General features: G+C 45.9%; 1 protein-coding gene across 1 annotated transcript in view; it reads left to right on the forward strand.

Moving 5' to 3' along the window:
• Nucleotides 1-21,447, forward strand: part of igfals (insulin-like growth factor binding protein, acid labile subunit) — a 48,074-nt gene extending 26,627 nt beyond the window's left edge. Inside the window, exons 5-7 of the mRNA XM_080206187.1 lie at nucleotides 2,473-2,545; nucleotides 4,161-4,227; nucleotides 19,637-21,447. Coding sequence (XP_080062313.1) covers nucleotides 2,473-2,545; nucleotides 4,161-4,227; nucleotides 19,637-21,447 — 1,951 coding nt within the window. The remainder of the gene's footprint in view (nucleotides 1-2,472; nucleotides 2,546-4,160; nucleotides 4,228-19,636) is intronic.
• Nucleotides 21,448-23,317: the final 1,870 nt, after the last annotated feature.

Below are 23,317 nucleotides of genomic sequence, written 5' to 3' on the forward strand. Positions count from 1 at the left end.
CCCTTTGAGTGAAGAAGTTCCTCCTCAACTCCGTTCTAAACCGCCCCCCTTTTATCTTGAGGCTGTGCCCCCTAGTCCTACTGTCCTTTCTGAGCAGGAAGAGTCTCTCCACCTCTATCCTATCCATCCCATTCATCATCTTATACGTCTCAATGAGATCTCCCCTCATTCTTCTAAACTCTAACGAGTACAAGCCCAGTTTATTCAGCCTCTCCTCATAGCTCAACCCCCTCAACTCCGGTATCAGCCTAGTAAACCTCCTCTGCACTCCCTCCAAGGCCAAAATATCTTTGCGCAGGTGCGGCGCCCAAAACTGCACACAGTACTCCAGTTGCGGCCTCACCAATGCCCTATACAGCTTCAGCAAGACCTCCCTACTTTTATATTCAATCCCCCTCGCTATGAAGGCCAGCATCCCATTCGCCTTCCTGACCACCTGCTGCACCTGCAAGCTGGGTTTTTGCGACTCATGCACAAGGACCCCGAGGTCCCTCTGCACCGTCGCCTGCTGCAGTTTTTCGCCCCGTAAGTAATAGTCCTTCCTACCATTCTTCCTACCAAAGTGGACCACCTCACACTTGCCAACATTAAATTCCACCCGCCCACATCCCCAGCCCCGCCCATCCTCCCCACCTACCCCTCCACCCCCGCCCAACCTCCCTGCCCAAACCCCTGCCCCCACCCCTCCATCCATTCCTCTGCCCATCGGACCCCTCCCTGCCCTGGCCCACCCTCCCTGCCCACCCCCAGCCCATGCCCACCCTCCCCTTGTCCACCCCTCACCCATGCCCAACCCCCCTGCCCACCCCCTGCCCACCGCCCGCCTGCCCACACCCCCAGCCCCGCCCCTCCTCCCCACCTATCCCTCCGCGCCCCCCCAACCTCCCTGCCCAACCCCTTGCCCACCCCCACCTCACCCCCCCATCTACCCCACCGGCCCACCCTCACCCATCACCCTGCCCACGCCTACCCTCCCTGCCTACCCCCCGCCCATCCCCTTCCACTGCCCTCCTGTCCACCCCCTGCCCCGCCCGCCCTCCCTACCCACACCCCTGCCCTCCCCTGTCCCTCCACCAACAGTCTATGAAGAGTCTGCACGTTCTCCCTGTGTCTGCGTGGGTTTCCTCCGGGGTGCTCCAGTTTCCCCCCCCACAGTCCGAAAGACGTGCTGGGTTAGGTGCATTGGCCGTGTTAATTCTCCCTCAGTGTACCTGAACAGATGCCGGAGGGTAGTGACTAGGGGATTTTCACAGTAACTTCATTACAGTGTTAATGTAAGCCTGCTTGTGGCACTAATAAACTTTAAATTTTATATGAAGAAGCTAATGAATAATCCACTGTTACATCCCAAGCAAAACAACTTCTATTTATCAACTTAACCATCTTTATCTGTTTTTTTTATTAATGTTTAAGTCCATTAAAAATAACTTAAATTCACATCCTCGCTAATGTTTGAAAAAACCTGAAATATCGCACTCACAATTTACAAAATGTTACAAATTAGGATTCTGGGATGATTCAGGCGACGGTGCAGAGGGACCTCGGGGTCCTTGTGCATGAGTCGCAAAAACCCAGCTTGCAGGTGCAGCAGGTGGTCAGGAAGGCGAATGGGATGCTGACCTTCATAGCGAGGGGGATTGAATATAAAAGTAGGGAGGTCTTGCTGCAGCTGTATAGGGCATTGGTGAGGCCGCAGCTGGAGTACTGTGTGCAGTTTTGGGCGCCGCACCTGCGCAAAGATATTTTGGCCTTGGAGGGAGTGCAGAGGAGGTTTACTAGGCTGATACCGGAGTTGAGGGGGTTGAGCTATGAGGAGAGGCTGAATAAACTAGGCTTGTACTCGTTAGAGTTTAGAAGAATGAGAGGAGATCTCATTGAGACGTATAAGATGATGAATGGGATGGATAGGATAGAGGTGGAGAGACTCTTCCCGCTCAGAAAGGATAGTAGGACTAGGGGGCACAGCCTCAAGATAAAGGGGGGGGCAGTTTAGAACGGAGTTGAGGAGGAACTTCTTCACTCAAAGGGTGGTGAATCTCTGGAATTCTCTGCCCGTTGAAGTGGTGGAGGCTGCCTCGCTAAATATTTTTAAGACGCGGGTTGATGGGTTTTTGATAAGAGAGGGGATTAAGGGTTATGGGGAGAGGGCGGGAAAGTGGAACTGAGCCACGACAGATCAGCCATGATCTTATTGAATGGCGGGGCAGGCTCGAAGGGCTAGATGGCCTACTCCTGCTCCTATTTCTTATGTTCTTATGTTCTTATTTGGATTTTGAGGGGAACAGTTTGTCCATGAATGTTATTATCCAATGCAATGGGATTTTCTTTTCCAGCTGATTTCAATCCACCCGTTTCTTCAATCCCGGATTATTATTCGGCTCCATTGAGTTCGAACGTAGAGATACCCAGTCAGAGTATTCCTCCGGCCAAACCGATAGGTAAGCAAACACTTTGGTTTCACTTTACTTACAGGGACAAACAGGAGATAAAGTTGAGTCAGCGCCTGAAGTTCCCAGATAAGTATGGTGCGTCGGTGAAAGAACAAGTATTCCCCATATTAGCCAAAACAAAACTCTACACACTACCTCAGTTAGGCCGCGCTTGGAATATAGTGTTCAATTCATGTCGCCACACTACCGGAAGGATGTGGAGGCTTTGGAGAGGGTGCAGGAAGTTGCCTGGTATGGAGGGCATTAGCTGTAAGGAGAAATTTGATTTGTTCTCCGAGGAACGACAAAAGTTGAGGGAAGACCTGATAGATGTCTACAAGATTATGAGGGATATGGACAGAATGGATAGCCAGAATGGCGGGCAGTATGGTTGATGCAGGCTTGGAGGGCCGAAGGGCCTGTTCCTGTGCTGTAATTTTCTTTGCTCCTTGTTCTTTGTTCTCTTCGTACATGAAAGTACATCTCTTAGTAATTTGAACTGGAGCTCTTAATTGTGGCGATGGATTCCTACAGATCAGACACACGTGCTGGAATCTTACCACCTCGCCTGTCAGAGGCTCGTAAGATTCCACCCAAGGCCAACGGGTCATGCCATTCTGAGAGCCTCACCCACCCCAGAATCACTACCGTACAGAAAGAGGCCATTCGACCCATCGAGTCCACGCCAACCACAATCCCACCCAGGCCCTAGTCCCATAATCTCTCGTATTTACCCTGCTAGTCCCCCTGGCATTGTGGGGCAATTTTAGCATGGCCAATCAACCTAACCCGCACGTGTGGGAGAAAACTGGAGCACCGTGCTCTCCTATGAGCCTCGGGTGGACAAGGCACAAAATGGAAGCTCACTCATGATGGAGATTTTATGGCCTCACTCATCCTGAAACCATAAAAGCCCGCCCGAGTCAACGAGCTTTCCCATTGTCCGTCCGTACTCCAATTCCCATGGCGAGCAAGGCGGCAAAATTTTGGCCGTGGTCCATTTTATCTTTTTTTTTTTAATTTCCAATTGTGTCTCCTCCCTAAATAGTCAATATTTATTTTCTTTTATTCTCTTCCACAACAAAGAAACACAGATATTGTTACTCGGATCCATACCAGTTGGCGAAGTTAGAACAACTATTTTTTTGGAGGGGGTTTATTAACCTAGTTCACTGTCCACTCTACTCTTATTCCCAGTGTCCCAGCTATCCCTATACATAGGTGTACAAATACCCATCACAAGAATTTACTATCAAATCTGAACAATGTAAGTAAATATAATAATTTAATGAACAGAAGTTCCAAAGTTAATTTGTTAGTCACAAGTAAGGCTTACATTAACACTGCAATGAAGTTACTGAGAAATTCCTCTAGTCTCCACACTCCGGCGCCTGTTCAGGTCAATGCGCCTAACCTGTAGGTCTTTCAGACTATGGGAGGAAACTGGAGCACCCGAAGGAAACCCACGCAGACACGGGGAGAACGTGTGAACTCCACACAGGCAGTGACCCAAGCTGGGAATCAAAACCAGACCCCTGGCGCTGTAGCCCTAACCACTGTGCCACCATCTAGACAGACACCAGGTCCTGATCCACACGCAGCAGGCCGATTTGTGGATTGCTACGGAGAATATACTTTTCAGCAGACAAAGTTTGAGATCAGAATGATCAACAAAGCGAATTTTGTAGCTATAAGTGCATCACTTCCTAACTGCTGTCTGTCTTTTTGCAGAGGACCAGTCACCCAAATCGTAACCTGATACGGACAGAGATTGCATACAATGAACGATCTTTGACAAGTTTGTATTTGTAGCACAGTCGCTACGCTTTGAAAAACAAGCTGCAAATTGCAAAGCAAAGATACCGATTGCAGTCTTGGCTATCTAATGCAGCGACAGACACATTGAGGCAACTAATAAAAGTTGACATTTGCAAATTGGCTTCCAAGTCCCTTAACTTTACAAGTACACGCACACAAAAGAAGGGCAGCGAAAGGTCAACTGTTTCATTAAGCCTATGACCATGGTGGGATTTAAAATCTGTCATGGTGGGATTTAAACCTGTCCCTAAATCGTGGCCTAGGTCTTTGGATTACTAGTCCAGTAACAATACCACTATACCACCACCTCCATAGTAGCACCTCCCCCCCACTCCACAACTTCCCTCTAGGAGTGAGTGCTGTGATAGTCGATGCTTTGGTTATTTTCTTCCAAAATATCCTTAGATTCTGGAAGGGTCCCAGTACATTAGACGATAGCGAGCTTTATCCAATAAAAGAAGGAGACAGACAGAAAGCAGGAAACAATAGGCCTGTTAGTCCAACATCTATCACACAAAAAAAATGCTTGAATCCATGCTCAGAGTGCAATTGAGCAATATGCTTCCCCCTGCTGTTTGCAGCTACGTTGGACAAAGTGAAAGAACAACAGAAAACAGACAAATAATCTGTGAAATTTCTCTGACTCTCGATCAAAGTCATTTCCGCATATCACATAAGAGCCACATCAGTCAAAATCACAACTGCATGGTCAATCAGAACCAGGACAAAGCAATCCATTCGATAGGCACCCCATCCATAAACATTTTCTCCCTCCACCACCCACGCACACTGGCAGCAGTGTGTACCATCTGCAAGATGCACCGTTAGAATTCACCAAGATCCCTCCTTCCATACTTGTAGAGAGGTGATGGCCCAGTGGTACTATCGCTAGATTGTTAATCCAGAAACTCAGCTAATGCTCTGGGGACCTGGGTTCAAATCCAACCATGGCAGATGGTGGAATTTGAATTCAATAAAAACAAATCTGGAATTAAGAATCTACTGATGATATGAAACCATTCTCAGGAAAAAACCCATCTAGTTCACTAATATCCTTTGAGGGAAGGAAATCTGCCATCCTTTCCTGGTCTGGCCTATTCTTGACTCTAGAGCCACAGCAATGTGGTTGAACTATCCTCCAAGGGCAACAAGGGATGGGTGATAAATGCTGGCCAGCCAGTGACGCCCATATCACACGAATGAATAAAAAAAAACGACTTAATTATTTTGAATTACTCAATCAAAGCATTGCTTGAGCTAAAGAACACAACTGTGTTCTTTACAGTTGAGCTAAAGAACACAACTGTGTTTGGGGTGGCACGGTAGCACAGTGGTTAGCACTGCTGCTTCACACCTCCAGGGTCCTGGGCTCAATTCCTGGCTCTTGTCACTGCCTGTGAGGAGTTTGCACATTCTCCTCATGTCTGTGTGGGTTTCCTCCAGGTACTCCAGTTTCCTCCCACAGTCCAAAGATGTGCGGATTAGGTTGATTGGCCATGCTAAGAAATTGCCCCTTAGCATTCAGTGATGCGTAAATTAGAGGGATTAGTGGGTATAATATATGGGGGTAGGGTCTGGGTGGGATTGTGTTCAGTGCAGACTCAATGGGCTGAAGGGCCTCTTTCTACACTGGAGGGTTCTATGATTCTATGAACTCTAAATTTATGCTGGCAAAAAAAGGAGGTGATGGCCTAGTGGTATCATCGCTAGATTGTTCAACCAGAAACTCAGCTAATGTTCTGGAGACCCGGATTCAAATCCTTGCATGGCAGATGGTGGAATTTGAATTCAATGAAAAAACTCTGGGTCTAAGGACCTACTGATGACCATGAAACCATTGTCAATTGTCGGAAGAACTCACCCAGTTCACTAATGTCCTTTAGGGAGGGAAATCTGCCGTCCTTACCCGGTCTGGCCTACATGTGACTCCAGAGCCACAGCAATGTGGTTGACTCTCAACTGCCCTCGGGCATCTAGGGATGGGCAATAAATGCTGGCGAGCAACGCCCATGTCCCACGAATGAATAGAAGAAAAGAAAGGGCCTTTAAGCTATCAATCTAATGTCCCTCCTTTAAATCTTTTGCTGGTTCTCAACATCATTCACTCCAATGGGATCAATTGTTCACAACGTGCGAGGCCTAACCAAGATTTTGCACAATGACAATTTAAAGCATTTAGTTTTAATTTGAATATTCCTAGCAATTGGCTATCCCAATACTCCATGTAGCCAACTTGTTTTCACCTTTTTGGCAGCATCACGCAACATCAAAATTACCCCCAGTGGGCGATCAAATTGCCTCCAGAATATCCAACTTCTATATCAAGGTGATCACATTTTCCCACTTGCTGGGGTACACTGTTGTATAACTTGATGCTTGATCTAAGTGCCTGCCAGGACGTAAGGAAAATGGGACCCACTTAACGTGAACAATTGGCACATTGAACCTGAGATAGTTACGGTGCACCTGAATTTACCGAACTCGGGCAGTTACTTGACATCTCCAGTCCTTGGGCAAACATCTTACAACTTGAAACCCGCCTGCATCTCTTAGAGGCTCGCACTACCAGAAGGATGCGGAGGCTTTGGAGAGATTACAGAGGAGGTTTACCAGGATGTTGCCTGATATGGAGGGTCTTAGCTATGAGGAGAGATTGGGTAAACTGAGGTTGTTCTCCCTGGAAAGATGGGGAATGAGGGGAGACCTAATAGAGGTGTATAAAATTATAAAGGGGATAGATAGGGTGAATAGTGGGAAGGTTTCTCCCAGGTCGGAGGTGACGATCACGGAGGGGTCACAGCTTCAAGGTGAGGGGGGGCGAGGTTTAACTCAGATATCAGAGGAACATATTTTACACAGAGGGTGGTGGGGGCTTGGAACGCGCTGCCAAGCAAGGTGGTGGAGGCAGACACTCTGGGATCGTTTAAGACTTATCTGGATAGTCACATGAGCAGACTGGGAATGGAGGGATTTGGAAGAATGGTCTAGTTGGACCAATGAGAGGCGTGGGCTTGGAGGGCCGAAGGGCCTGTTCCCTGTGCTATATTGTTCTTAGTTCTTTGAGATGCAGTTTTGGCTGGGTCGGGTAGAAGTCATTCTGGAAGCCTCAGAAGGCTAAGGGAATTTGGCAACTCTCACCAGATGCACCATAGAAAGCATTCTTTCTGGTTGTATCACAGCTCCTGCTCTGTCCAAGACCACAAGAAACTACAAAAGGTCATGAATGTAGCCCAGTCCTTCAGGCAAACCAGCCTCCCATCCATTGACCCCATCTACATTTCCCACTGCCTTGGAAAAGCAGCCAGCATAGCCGAGGACCCCATGCACCCCAGGCATACTCTCTTCCACCTTCTTCCGTTGAGAAAAGATAGAAGAGTCTGAGGACACATACCAACTGACTCAAGAACAGCTTCTTCCCTGTTGCCATCAGACTTTCGTATGGACTTACCTCAATTAAGTTGATCCTTTGCTACACCCTAGCTATGTCTGTAACACTACATTCTGCACTCCTTTCTTTCTGTGTGCATGGTATGTTTTGTCTGTATAGCGCGCAAGAAACAATACCTTTCACTGTATAGCAATACATGTGACAATAATAAATCAAATTAAAACAAATCAAATCAAGTCAAGACTTGGGAAAGATACAGGAATAGGACAACAGGGCAGAGAGTGGGTTCCCATGGCTCTCAGGTACGTGGCAAGGGAGGCCTTGATGCAGAAAGTGGGTAGGAGAAAGGTATTCGAACCCAGTGGGTCAGGAGTTCATCAATAACCTCTGAGAAGCCAATTAGAGCAGATAGTTGCCCAGGTCACTGCCAAGAGTGAATCCCCGAGGACTTGGCTACAGGTATCAGTGGTAGCAGGCTGTATAAACCAATCTTCAAAGGTATTTTCAGGGTCTCATTGCAGTCTAGCAATCCGTCCTCCAAAGAACATAAGAAATAGGAGTAGGAGTAGGCCCTCGACCTGCTCTGCCATTCAATAATTTCATGGTTGATCTGACAGTGGTTCAGTTCCGCTTACCCGCCTGCTCCCCATAACCCTTAATTCCCTTATCCGTTAAAAATCTATCTATCTGTGACTTAAACACATTTAACGAGGTAGCCTCCACTGCTTCAATGGGTAGAGAATTCCAGAGATTCACTATCCTTTGGGAGAGGAAGTTCCTCCTCAATGCTGTTCTAAATTGACTCCCCCGTGTTTTGAGGCTGTGCCCCCTAGTTTTTGTTTCCATTCTAAGTGGAAATAACCTGGTTGCTTCTACCCTATCTAGCCCCTTCATTATCTTATATGTCTCTATAAGATCACCCCTCAACCTTCTAAACCCTTATGAGTACAGGCCTAGTCAACTCAGTATCTCCACATAAGCTAATCCTCTCATCTCCGGTATCAACCTGGTGAACCTTCTATGTACTCCCTCCAAAGCTAATATATTCATTCTTAAATAAGGGGACCAAAATTGTACACAGTGCTCTAGGTGTGGCCTCACCAGTACCTTGTACAATTGCAGCAAGACCTCCCTGCTTTTATACTCTATCCCCCTCGCGATAAAGGCCAACATCCCATTTCCATTCCATTCAAAGAGTAGGATTGTTGAGATGCTTCCTCGGGAGAATGACCCATCATGCTCACTCAATTTGCTTTCATCTCTCAAGGTAAGAGTATTCATCCTCCTCTTACTGCCACTCCACCAGTGTCCTTGCAATTAACTGTCAATCAGTCAGCAATGACTGCTGGTAACCATGGCAAGATGCTTCAGTCCAAAGCTGGACCATCCAACAGTATAGCTGCATTCTTGAATCGCTGCAATCCACGTGCTGTGGGTTGGCCCACAATGCCGTTCAGGAGGGAATTCCAGGATTTTGACCCAGCCACTGTGAAGGAACGGCGATATAATTCCAAATCACGATGACGAGCGGCTTGGAGAGGAACTTGCAGTGCTGGTGTTCCCATGTATCTGCTGGCCTTGTCTTTCTAGATGAAAGTGATCGTGAGTTTGGAAGGTGCCGTCCAAGGATCTTTGGTGAATTGCTGCAGTGCATCTTGTAGACGGTACACACTGTTACTACAGAGTGTCGATGATGGAGGGAATGGATATTTGTGGATGTGGTGCCAACCAAGAGGAGCTGCTTTGTCCTGGATGGTGTCAATCTTCTTGAGTGTTGTTGAAGGCAACATCCAGGCAAGGGGAGTATTCCATCACACCCCTGGCCTGTGTCCTTGTAGATGGTGGGCAGGCTTTGGGAAGTCAGGAGGTGAGTTACTCGCCGCAGTATCCCCAGCCAATGCAACACGACAGCTTACATCAAGAAGATTAATAATGAAGTGGTTGAAAGTAAATACTAAACATGATCACTCAATCATCCCCCGGATGAGGAACAAGATTTGAATCTTCCACATGAGGACTTCACCAGTCTCTCATCTGATTTTTGTTTTACCCCTTATATTTGGATAATATGTGACAATTACACCTCTAGATTTTCAGAAAGTCATTGTTCCTTTGTTTGTCCTCTGAAGTTTGTTTTGGCGAGCGCCTTCAACTGGAATTGCTGCCAGTGCCCTCAATGTGCACTGACTGACATTCTCCATATTGACTTAGTAATTGTTTAATCAACCCTTGGTCAGCCTTACTGTGTTCTCCCTAGCGTGTTCCCTAGCGAAAGCTGATTCCTGGGACGGCAAGTCTGTCATACGAGGAGAGACTGAGTCGGTTAGGATTAGATTCGCTGGAGTTTGGAAGAGTGAGAGGGGGGTCCTATATAAACTTTTAAAATTCTAGCAGGGTTAGACAGGGTGGATTCAGAAAGAATGTTCCTGATGGTGGGGGAGTCCAGAACTAGGGGCTGTAGTTTGCAGATGAAGGGTAAACCTTTTAGAATTGAGGTAAGGGGAAAGATTTTCTTGGTGTCACCGAGGTAGTCCCAGAACTATTTGAATGCATCTGTATATTAAAAAATATGTGCAGGTTAGGTTGATTGGCCATGATAAATTGCCCCTTAGTGTCAGGGGGACTAGCTAGGGTAATTACATGGGGTTACGGGGATAGGGCCTGGCTGGGATTGTGGTTGGTGCAGAGTTGATGGGCCAAATGGCCTCCTTCTGCACTCTGGAGATTCCATTAACAATATCAGTGTCCTACTTTCGAGAGATGATGCGGCAATGAATGTCTATGTACATAGTCACTGCGCCGAAAGTTACCTCATCGTTCGGAATTGAGTTAAGGTCTCCTCTATGTTTGAAAGCTGTTAGAATCAACAGTTCAAAAAGAACAGCAATGCAGGAACAAATTTTAAATATTTACCTTTGCTGCTGATTGGAGCCAAAGCCTTGTTAAAAGTAAATCCAGGGGAACTTTCAATAGTTCTCTGTCACAGTCAGCACTTTCCTGGTTCAGTAAGTTTAAGCTGTCAAAGATACTCATTGTGCCACATTTTGCTTGTCAGAGTGAATCTAACAGTGAGCGAAACAACATCTGGGGCCTGGATGAACAGAGACAGCAGATATGTATCTCCTTAATCAGTCAGATTGAAGCATTGTAGATGAGGACAACCCAAGGATTGAGAAGGTTGTGTCCATTAGAGTGGCTGGATTAACGGGCTCATTGGCCGGAATTTTTCCCGGCACGCCCGTCCCGATTCCGGGGGTGGGCGAGGCTCGGAGAAAAGCATTGTCCATCGGCCTCGGGCAGGATCGGACAAACGTCGGACGGACGTGCCAGTAAAATTCCGCCCATTATTTCAAAAGCAAACTCTTACCTCCAGTTTCCTCCCACACTCCAAGGATGTTTAGGTTAGGGGGTTGGCCATGCTGAATTAAAATCATAAAATAGAATCCATACAGTGCAGAAGGAGGCCATTTGGTCCATTAAGTCTGCACTGACCACAATCCCACCAGACTCTATCTTCTTAACCCCATCTATTTACCCCGCTAGTCCCCCTAAAACTAAGGAGCAATTTAGCATTTATTTATTACCCCTTTGTGTCCAAAGATGTGCAGGTTAGGTGGATTGGCCAAGCTAAGTTGGCCATTAGTGACTCAAGATGCATAGGTTAGATGGATTAGCCATGGTAAATGGATGGGTTTACAGGGATAAGATGGGGGAGAGGGTCTGGGTAAAATACTCTGTTATAGAGTTTGTGCAGGCTCGGTAGATCAAATAGCCTCCTTCTGCACTGATTCTGTGATTGATGTTAATATGAGCAACATTTAACCTTTTTGAAACTGCAATAACATTCCTGCACCAAAAATGGGACGTGTTCTGAAATTCAAATCTTACTATAATTTGAGAAATGTTCTTCTTCATGTTAAGTCTCAGAGATGATGGTAAAGCATAATACACCTGTTAGCTCAGTACAATAGCGGGCAGTTCAAAATAATGCCAGCAACATGGGTTCGATTCATGTTCAGGATGAGATAGACTTGGGACCTGCCTCTTTCCCTGTGCCACGTTTGGTATGTTGTGTGATAACCCCCATGATCTGCATGGTAAACCTTCCCTGTACTCCATCTATAGCAAGATAAGGACACCAAAACTGCACACAATGCTCCAGGTGTGGCCTCACCAACGCCCTATACAACTGCAGTAAAACATCCCTAATCCTATACTCAAATCCTCTCGCTATGAAGGACAATTTACCATTTGCCTTCTTTACTGCCTGCTGTACCAACGCACTTACTTTCAGCGACTGATGCATGAGGACTCCATCTCTCTGAACTGATCCCTAGTCACACTTTATTTGGATCGTTTCCCTCAGTCAACTGTTTTTCTTTTGGGTTGAGCAATGTCTAAGTTTTGTCGGGGAGTTGGTTTGACTGGACGGCTGGTTCATGATGCAGAGCGACGCTAACTGCACGTGTTCAAAATGTGGTACAGGTTGAGGTTATTCATGATGGCTCCACCCTCTCAACTCTCTCACAAATTGACCTTCTGTTTGGGCTCGTTGTCTACGAGCTCCCTGGGAATTGGTAATTAGCCAACCACATAAAGCTCATATACCGAGCCCTGTATAAAGCAGGACACTGAGTGGGTCCATTGTTTCCTGGTCCCAGTTGGGACCTGTTGTGTTCATCACAGGCTTTTTGATTATTATTTATTTCCATTTTAGTACAACAAATGCACATTTCCTTCAAAAACGACTCCTGGAATTATTATGCCAGAAAATGTGAATATCCAACAGTCAAGAGAGCAACTATGAAGAAAGAACAGATTTGACATTTCAGCTTGAGCATCCTTCATTAGAACTGGAAAAAAGAAGTTAGAAATGTAACAGTTTATAATCAGGTTCAGAGCCAAGGAGAAAGGGAGGTGGAAACAGGAAGAAAGGTCTTTGACAGAATGGAAGACTGGATTGATAAAGTAACAGTGGTTAGTTACTACTGCCTCACAGTGCCAGGGTCCTGGGTTCAATTCTGGCCTTGGGTCACAGTCTGTATGGTATCTGTACATTGTCCCTGCGTCTGCATGGGTTATCTTTGAATGCTCCGGTTTCCTCCCATAGTCCAAAGATGTGTGGGTTAGGTGGATTGGCCATGTTAGTATCAGGAGATTAGAAGGGTAAATACATGGGTTTACAGAGATAGGGCCTGGGTAGGATTATTGTTGATGCTGGCTCAATAGAGGCTGAATGGCCTTATTCTGCACAGTAGGGAATCTATGAATCTAAATAAAAGGTAGAATGCTCAGGGCTATATGGGGGAGGCAGGAGAGTAGTACTAAGGGAATTTCTCAGGCAGCGAGCTGGTGGAGAAGCAATGGGCCAAATGGCTCATTTCTGCTTCATAATGGTTCTAACTTTCTGAGATGATAGAGCCAAGTGGGGGAGAGGTGTTAATAGGAATAGAAACAAGAGGTGGTTCCTGGGGAACTGACAAATGACCACAGCGGAACTATTGCCATCCCTTGCTGACTAAGAACACCTGAACAGTGACCATGGTGTGAAATTGTTGAATTCAGTATTGTAGCTGGGAAGTGTCTAATCAAAAGATAAGGTGATGCTTCTCAAGATTCTGACAGTTGTTGGCTCTTGACTGGGGCAACAGTGACACGTGTTTGATCTCTTGGTCTTGAATCATAGAATCATACAATGTAGAAGTAGGCCATTCAGCCCATCGAGTCTGCACCAACCATCAGGCCCTATCCCCATAAAACCATGCATTTACCTTCGCTAGTTCCCCTGGCACTTAGGGGCAACCTAGCATGGCCAATCCACCTAAACCGCACATCTTTGGACTGTGGGAGAAACCGGAGCACCAAAAGGAAACCCTCGCAGACACAGAGAGAATGTTCAAACTCCATATAGACAGACACCCAAGGCTGGAATTGAACTGGGGTCCTTGGCGCTGTGAGACAGCAGTGTTAACCACTGTGCCACCCCAAGGGAAGGGAAAATTAATGTTGACCACCGTCAGATGGTCATTTGCTTAAATATGTGGACATTGGGCTTGAACCCAACTGTACCCCATTTCTACGGGCTGCAAAATCTCACCATATTGGCTCATACCTATGGAAAGCATTTCGCAAAGCACATATCATTACTATCAAGAGCAGAAGGAAGAAAGAGTGATAAAATTGGGAATAAACTTAACAAAATAATTCTTTCTACATTAACCTCATGTGCTGCATTATCATTCTGATCTTTCTAGCATTTTTTGACATCGCTAGCTTTGATCATTGGATAGGTGCTTTCCTAACATTGGCTAAACATTATCATCAGAACTTTATCAGGGCAAGAGTTCCTGAGAATGCAGTTTGTTAACTTCAGTCAGGCATGCAAGTTCAGATCAACATAGTCCGAATTAGCAAAACTGGCTCCAGCACATTGGTGTTCCTTGATTAGTAGAGGAATAAAACGTTGTCAGTTTAAGTTTGAGCCAACCAGCTACATAATTTAACCTGTCACAAGATATCCATCAGTTCAACTGCTTCATTTTCAGAATCTACTTAGTTTTAGAACTGAGGTGAGGAGAAATTTCTTCACCCAGAGAATGTTGAGTGTGTGGAATTCATTACCACAGAACGTAGTTGAGGCCAAAACATTGTGTGATTTCAAGAAGAAATTAGATATAGCTTTTGGGGCTAAAGGGATCAAAGGATATGGAGGGAAGGGGGAAGCAGGATGTTGAATTTGATGATCAGCCATGATCAAAATGAATAGTGCACCAGGTTCGAAGGGCTGAACGGCCTTCTTCTGGTTTAAGTTTCCACGTTTCAAAATTTTACTTGACCTACAACCCACTTCCATTATGGTGAGCACGGTGGCACACAGATTAGCACTGCTGCCTCACAGCGCCAGGGACCCGGGCTCGATTCTGACCTCGGGTCACTCTGTGGGGAGTTTGCACATTCTCCCTGTGCCCGTGTGGATTTCCTTCGGGTGCTCCGGTTTCCTCCCACTGTCCAAAGGTGTGCGCGTTATGTTGATTGGCCTTGCTAAATTGCCCCGTAGTGTCAGGGGAACAAGGAGGGTAAATCTGTGGGGGCACGGGGATGGGACCTGGGTGGGATTGTTGATGGCGCAGGCTCAAAGGGCCAAATGGCCTCCTTCTGCATTGTGGATTCTATGCTCCTAAATTGCTCTTGGGGCTAAAGGGATCAAGATATATGGGGGGGGGAAGGGGGGGGTGATCAGGATATTGAATTTGATGATCAGCCATGATCAAAATGAATGGAGGAACAGACTCGAAAGGTCAATGATGGAGCAGGCTCAAAGGGCCCAAGCCGGGAATTGAACCCAGGTCCCTGGCGCTGTGAAGCAGCAGTGCTAACCATTGTGCCATCATGCTGCCCATGCCCATTTACTCTTTAGTAAGCGCACTTACTTCTTGTCTCCGGCCCTATCTTGCGTGTAGCAAATCAATCTGTGTCTACGATCGGTTTACTGGAAAGGGGAAAAAAATGGTGTCAGATAAATTGGTGCCAAGTGCATGCGCAGGGCAAACTGACCTGCTTATTCTCGCCTCCTGTGGTCATACATGGTACTGCAGTAAGAATTTATCCAGAGAGAAACCAGGGCATTAAAAGATCAGGCAATCTTTGGGGGTCATTTTTGGTAAAACATTTTTCAACATGCCGCATCCCACCCGTTGGTCGTGACCCCACCCCCCCCCACCTTGAAAAACATTGATTTAGACAGACGCAGAATCATCCAGTCCTGAAACATTGGCTCTATTTTCTCTCTGCACAGATGCTGTCAGACCTGCTGAGTTTGTTCCAGCATTTACTGTTTTCCTTTCAGGTTCCAGCATCCACAGTATTGTTGTCAACCTGGGTACAAACAATACTCGGCACTAAGAGTACTCAGACTTCCAAGCTTTAATCACTTGTGAACAAGCGAGAACACAATACAGCGCAAAGCATTGCAGGGTCGATTCATACAGAAAATGCAACAGTTATAGTTCACTGTATTCTGCTGTTTGGAGTCGAAAGGGTTTTATGTTCATCCTGTGGCCAAGGACTAGGAACACAGTGTTTATGGAACTAACACAAGGTTTAGATTAGTCACTTATCCTGAATATGCAAGTTTTCATAAAAGTTTAATGGAAGTTTAATAAAAGTTAATAGAAGTTTATAAAATTATGAGGGGTATAGATAGGGTGAATAGTTGGAAGATTTTCCCCAGGGCAGAAATGACAATTACAAGGGACCACAAGTTCAAGGTAAGGGGGGAAAGGTTTAGTAGAGATGTGCGGGTGAAGTCTTTTACACAGAGGGCAGTGGGGACGTGAAATGCACTGCCAAGTGTTTGAAGCAGACACATTAGTGACATTTAAGACTTATCTGGATAGTGAACAGGTGGGGAATAGGGGGATACAGGTGGTTGGCCTAGATAGGACAACGTGATCAGCATAGCCTTGATGGGCTGAAGGGCCTGTTCCTGTGTTGTATTGTCCTTTGTTCTTTGTAAACAGGTCGATCTGGGATAGATGGGTTCAGTAAGGCATGTTTTTCAATCCATTGCATCGCTAGGCTAAACTAGTCCTTCCCACTAAAATATCCTCCTCACCTTCAGGTACCGGCATGCTTGATTTGAAAACTGCCACAACAATTCAAATTCTTACAATGATCATAAAATTAATATACAGAGTAAAAACCAATTAAGACCGCACCCCTGTTAATCACACAGCTACCATCTTTAGGGGAGGTGATGGCCTAGTGGTATCATTGCTGGACTATTACTCTAGAAACTCAGCTAATGTTCTGGGGACTCGGGTTCGAATCCCACCACGGCAGGAATTAAGAATCTACTGATGACCATGAAACCATTGTCAATAGTTTGGGGGAATTCACTAACATCCAGTAGGGAAGGAAATCTGCCGTCCTTACCTGGTCTGGCCTACATGCGACTCCAGAGCTACAGCAATGTGGTTGACTCTCAGCTGACCTCTGAACAAGGGGAAAGGAGGGATGGGCAATAAATGTTGGCCAGCCAGCGACGCCTGTGTCCCATGAATGAAGAAAAAAAAAACTACATTTTAAATGGAGGTAAAACTTACAGGATTGCTTAACATTTTAAATAAGTGCGGCCAGACAAGGCGATTTCTTTTCAGATTTCTCTTTTTTAAGTGAATGTCCCCCGGGACATTGCGTTGGCTTAATGCTTGGTGGCTGCAAAGAAGCTAAATATTGCCACATGTGGATGCGCTAAGCAAACATTATTGATTAGTTCCCTTAACCATGTGCCAGGTGTTTATTCTTCTATTGACCCCATTTTGGCTCACGGCCATTTGGTCATCAACGCAGTTCACCAGCCAGCGGGGGAGTCAAAAGATTTCTGTAATAAGAAAAGAAAGAATGAGATGTTTGCAATGTTGTGCTGGTTAAGCGGTGAGAATAAGTCATCCCGTGTTCCTGAAGTCTTTTAAAATAAGGCGACAGCCCCTGTACGCAGTTTGCTACCTGCTACTTGGAGAGAAGACAACTGGGAAATCACTTTCTCTTTAAAAAAAAATAGAAAAGGCTTCTTAGCAAAATGTACAAGTCAGTGGGTAAGATGCTTTTCTTCAGGGTGGGGGGGGAGAGGGGGGGGAGTGGGGTGGGGGAAATAAGGGTGGGGTTTACTCATAGTTAACACTTGGTTTCTGTACCAGAGCCTGTGATGGGATTTCTGCATTATTGCGCTCACGTTGTGTGTGATTTTTCTGTTACACCTTCCCACTGTTTCGTTGTATTTGCCTAAGATAACAATCCCCTGGCTCATGAAAATTTCATAGATTTGAAACGAGGGGGGTGGGGGGGGAAGGAGAACTCCCAGAAACATGACATTGTGCTAACTGTGCTTACAAAAACTATTCAGAGACAGAATGGCGGGATTTTACAGCCCGGCTCGTCCCAAAACTGTTAAATCCAGCCCGAAGTCAATAGGCCTTCCCACGCTGCGCGCCCCCCTCGCCCACTCTGATCCGCGCGGCGGGCGGGCCAGGTTTTTTTTCCCTGTTAGGAATTTGGAATAAATCCTTTCCGAAGAGCTCCATCCATTTCTTTCTACAGCAGAAGAATCATTTTCAGTCGAGTGTCTAATCAAGCTGTCTTTCTTAATATCTGCTATAGAAAACAAGTGGAAAATTAAAATGAAATATGCAATTGTATATAATACGCACAGTTGTTTCACGCACTTTTCCCTGGCTGAATTTCAACTTGAATCCACCCCGCTAAACATATCACTGGATACGGTCCCTGACTGGCTGAGGGCCACATGCAGCTAACCCTGCCATTCGATCCAGCTGCCAGTTTGTACATATTTATTTGCGGCGGCCATTTTGTACCAGCACCTCCTCACAAACAGCAATGAGATGGATGGTCTGTTAATCTGGTCCATGTCTGGTGGCCTTGGTTGAGCCTTTACCAAAGGTTTGCCAATTTGTGCCAATTTGAACAACCATCCAAACTGGCCCTGTAGAGCCCTCGATGACTACACCATCCAATATTATTAATTTTGAAGGTGACTCAAGCTGGTAAAATTGGTCACAATGTCTTAGAATAGAAACCCTACAGTGCAGAAACAGGCCATTTGGCCCATCAAGTCTGCACCGACTACAATCCCATCCAGATCCTACCCCCATATATTTACCTACTAATCCCTCTAACCTACACATCTCAGGACACTAAGGGGCAATTTAGCATGACCAATCAACCTAACCCGCACATATTTGGATTGTGGGAGGAAACCTACGCAGACACAAGGAGAATGTGCAAACTCCACACAGACTGTGACCTAAGCCAGGAATCGAACCCAGGTCCCTGGAGCTGTAAAGCAGCAGTGCTAACCACTGTGCTACCACGCCACCCTTCTTATAGTACCTGCCAGGGGGATAATTATTGTTCATCTTGGATTGCATGTAATGTGGAATCTGGAAAATATAAATTCCGGATTGTCCTTTGATAGGAACTGAAAAACACTCAATTCAGAGTTTATTTATTAGTGTCACAAGTAGGCTTACATTAACACTGCAACGAAGTTACTGTGAAAATCCCCTAGTTGCCACACTCCGGCACCTGTTTGGGTACACCAAGGGAGAATTTAGTACGGCCAATGCACCTAACCAGCACGTCTTTCAGACTGAGAGAGGAAACCGGAGCACCCGGAGGAAACCCACGCAGACATAGGGAGACTCCACACAGGCAGTAACCCAAGCGGGAATTGAACCAGGGTCTCTGGCGCTGTGAGGCAGCAGTGCTAACCACTGTGCCACCATACCACCCCCACAAGTGATATCTTAACCTCAGGATGCACCACCAGTTCTTATGGTTTTAATGGATTTATGCAAGTTACACTCAGCAATGGAATAATACATTGCATCCAAAGATGTGTGGGTTATGTTGATTGGCCAAGACAAATTGGGTGGCACGGTGGCACAGTTGTTAGCACTGCTGCCTCACAGCGCCAGGGATCAGGGTTCAATTCCAGCCTCGGGTGACTGCCAGTGTGGAGTTTGCACATTCTTCTCATGTCTGAGCACTTCCAGGTGCTCTGGTTTCCTCCCACAGTCCAAAGACATGCTAAATTGCACTGAGCGTCGGGGGAACTAGTTAGGGTAAATGTGTGGGCCATTGGGATAGGGCCTGCGTGGGATTATGGTCGGTGCAGGCTCGATGGGCCAAATGGCCTCCTTATGCACTGTAGGATGCTATGATAAATTGCTCCTTAGTGCCCCGGAATGTGTAGGTTAGAGGGATTATCGGGGTAAATGTGTGGGGTTGTGGGAATAGGGCCTGGAGTGGGATTGTTGTTGGTGCAAGCTTGATGGGCCAAATGGCCTCCTTCTGCCTTGAAGGGTATCTATGATTTCTTCATGGTCTTTTCCAAAATGATATGACCAGAACGAAAACATTCTCTTTATACGAATGTGTCACGTTCTCTGACCGCACACTCACTGTGTGTCTCTTTCTTCAGAATTTTTCCTTGTATCGGTTGTTGTTGGTTTGTGGTACATCCCATTGAGGGCAGGATCGCGGCTAACTACAGAGGAAGAGCCAGAGGACGAAAGCTTCCACTGCCCCCGCGTGTGCACCTGCATTTTCGATGACTACAGTGAGGAACTAAATGTCTACTGCAGCTCTCGCCACCTTACCAGCATCCCAAATGATCTGCCGGTCAGTGCTAAGGCTGTTTGGTTCGACTCGAATAACTTTACAGTTCTTCGATCCCATACTTTCAGGAACCTGTCTAACCTGGACTTCTTGAACCTGGAGAACAGCCACATAGTTAGTGTCGAGCCACACGCTTTCTACGGTTTGAAATTGCTAGTCCACCTGCATTTGGAAAGGAACAAATTGAAATACTTGGTACCAAACGCATTCCTCCACACTCCATTCCTCGGCGCACTTAGTCTCAATAACAACAACTTTGGGAAGTTTGAAGAAGGGTTGTTTTCCGGCCTCTCTCACCTCTGGTACCTGAACCTGGGATGGAATAATCTGGTGGTTTTGCCTGCAGCGGGCTTTCGTGACTTACTGAAGCTAAAAGAGCTTATCCTGGCGGGCAACAGGTTAACCTACCTGCAGCCTCAACTGTTTGTAAGCCTGACAGAGCTGAGGGAACTCGACTTGTCAGGGAACCTGTTGAGAATCATCAAGGGGAACATCTTTGTGAAGCTGCAAAAGCTTCAGAAGCTGTATATGAGTTGCAACCAGATCAGCACTATCGTACCCCGGGCTTTTATGGGAATGAAATCTCTCAGATGGTTAGACTTGTCCAACAATCGCATCGCTGTGTTACATGAGGAAACCTTCTCTGGACTTTTAAACCTCCACGTGCTTCGGCTGGTCAACAATTCCATCACGGCACTAAGGCACAGGACATTCCAAGAGCTCCAGTTCCTGGAGGAACTCCAGTTTGGGTACAACAAGATCAAGAGCCTTTCCGAAAACATTTTTGAGGGCTTGGTACAACTGGAAGTGCTGACTCTAAACAACAATCAGATTCACGAGATCAAACCGGGGGCCTTTGTTGGCCTCCGCGAGGTGGCCGTACTCAATCTCTCCAGCAACTCCCTGACGAACTTGCCTGATCGCACATTTAAAGGCCTTCTCAATCTTCACAGCCTGCACTTGGAAAACAATGCGGTCACCAGAATGCAACCCAACACGTTCTCCGGATTGTTCTACCTTCGAAGGCTCTTTCTGCAAAACAATCACATCTCGGTTATCGACAACCAGAGCCTCAGTGACTTGAAAGAGCTTTTGGAACTGGATTTCAGGCACAACAAGCTCACACAGCTCTCTTTTCAGGCTTTCACTGGCGTACCCAATCTGGAGTATCTTCTACTGAAGTGCAATGAACTCCGGTACATTTCTGATAACACCTTCCAACCTCTTCAACATCTCTCTTGGCTTGATTTATCAGAGAACTCCATTGAGCTTTTCCACAATTATAGTCTCACGCCGTTGACCAAGTTAAAGTACCTGAACCTGAAGGGCAACTCGTTAAAGTATTTCCCACCACAGTTTTTGCAGCAGGCATCACAATTGGAGCAACTGTTGTTGGAGGGTAACAATTGGCACTGTGACTGCTTACTCAAGTCCCTCAGGGATTACTGCCTGAAGAACCCTCATGTAGTTCCTCGTTATTTTGAATCTGCGACGGAAGGAGATGAAACTCATGGCGTCATGTACACCTACAACAACATCACGTGCGCAAGCCCACAGGCCATTGAGAATACAGATCTGAGAGACATCAGCGAGGACTATTTTGGTCATTGTTAAAGTCAACTACAATTCCAGCAATCATCGCACGCATATTGTTAAATGCCATGGTATTTCAACCGTGACAACTAGCTGTAATTTGCATATGGAGTTATGACTTAACCAAACGAAATTAAGGCTAGAAGCGCCTATTTGGTTTGGAACCCAATGCCGATAATAGGATAATTCTTGCTGGTTTATTAAGCATATATCAATACGTTTATCACAATAGTTTCAGAAACAAGGATTGGCTGATCATATTAAAATCACAGCAGTTAAACTGACTGGTGCTGTGTGGACAGAGTAAAATATCTACACTTTATCACAGAAAACAAAAATTGCTTCCAATGCAAATTACTTATTTAATATGTTTCTGCTTCAGCTAACACATGATTTGATGTGATTTATTCTTGTCACATGTATTAGCATACAGTGAAAAGTATTGCTTCTTGAGCACTATACAAACAAAGCATACCATTCATAGAGAAGGAAAGGAGAGGGTGCAGAATGTTGTGTTATAGTCGTAGCTCGAGTGTAAAGAAGGATCAGCTTGGCGCGAGGTAGGTCCATTCAAAAGTCTGATGGCAGCAGGGAAGAAGCTGTTCTTGAGTCAGTTCATACGTGACCTCAGACATTTTAGCATGGCCAATCCACCCACCCTCTCACATTTTTGCAGCTGGACCTCTAAGGAGATGGACACTGTGATCCTGAAGTGATGTGATTTGATTTGATTTATTATTGTCATATGTATTGGTATACACACTAAGAATTGTTTCTTGTGTGCGATACAGACAAAGCATACTGTTCATAGAGAAGAAATTAGATAGTGCAGAATGCAGTGTTACAGTCATAGCTAGGGTGTGAAGAAAGATCAATTTAGTGTAAGGTAGGTCCATTCAAAAGTCTGATGGCAGCAGGGAAGATGTTCTTGAGTCAGTTGATATGGGACCTCAGACATTTTAGCAGGGCTAATCCACCCAACCTTGCACATTTTTGCAGCTGGACCTCTAAAGAGATGGGCACTGTGATCCTGAAGTGATTTGATTTGATTTATTATTGTCACATGTATTCGTATACCTAGCAAGAAGAATTATTTCTTGCGCACTATACAGACAAAGCTCACTGTTCATACAGAAGACATTAGAGGGTGCAGAAGGTAGTGTTACAGTCATAGCTCGGGTGTGAAGAAAGATCAACTTAATACAAGGTAAGTCCATTCAAAAGTCTGACAGCAGCAGAGAAGATGTTGTTCTGAGTCAGTTGGTACATGACCTCAGACTTTTATATCTTTTTCCTGATGGAAGAATTTGGAAGACAGAATGTCCGGGCTGCCTGGGGTCCTTGATTATTCTGGCTTTTCCAAGGCAGTGGGAAGTTTAGACAGAGTCAATGGATGGGAGGCTGGTTTGTGTGATGGACTGGGCTGTGTTCATGATACTGGGGTTAGCAGAGAGGATAATTTTAGAAATATGAGCAACCAAACAAATTGTACTAAATAAGTATAGGAGTAAGAAATGATACCTCAAGCTGGACTTGTATCCCAGTAATAAGAACATAAGAAATAGGAGCAGGAGTAGGCCATCTAGCCCTTTGAGCCTGCCCCGCCATTCGATAAGATCATGGCTGATCTGTCGCTGCTCAGTTCCACTTTCCCGCCCTCTCCCCATAACCCTTAATCCCCTCTCTTATCAAAAACCCATCAACCCGCGTCTTAAAAATATTTAGCGAGGCAGCCTCCACCACTTCAACGGGCAGAGAATTCCAGAGATTCACCACCCTTTGAGTGAAGAAGTTCCTCCTCAACTCCGTTCTAAACCGCCCCCCCTTTATCTTGAGGCTGTGCCCCCTAGTCCTACTGTCTTTTTTGAGCGGGAAGAGTCTCTCCACCTCT

The sequence above is a fragment of the Carcharhinus amblyrhynchos genome, chromosome 18, assembly GCF_965287045.1.
Source record: "Carcharhinus amblyrhynchos chromosome 18, sCarAmb.v2.hapA, whole genome shotgun sequence".
NCBI classification, from domain to species: Eukaryota; Metazoa; Chordata; class Chondrichthyes; order Carcharhiniformes; family Carcharhinidae; genus Carcharhinus; species Carcharhinus amblyrhynchos.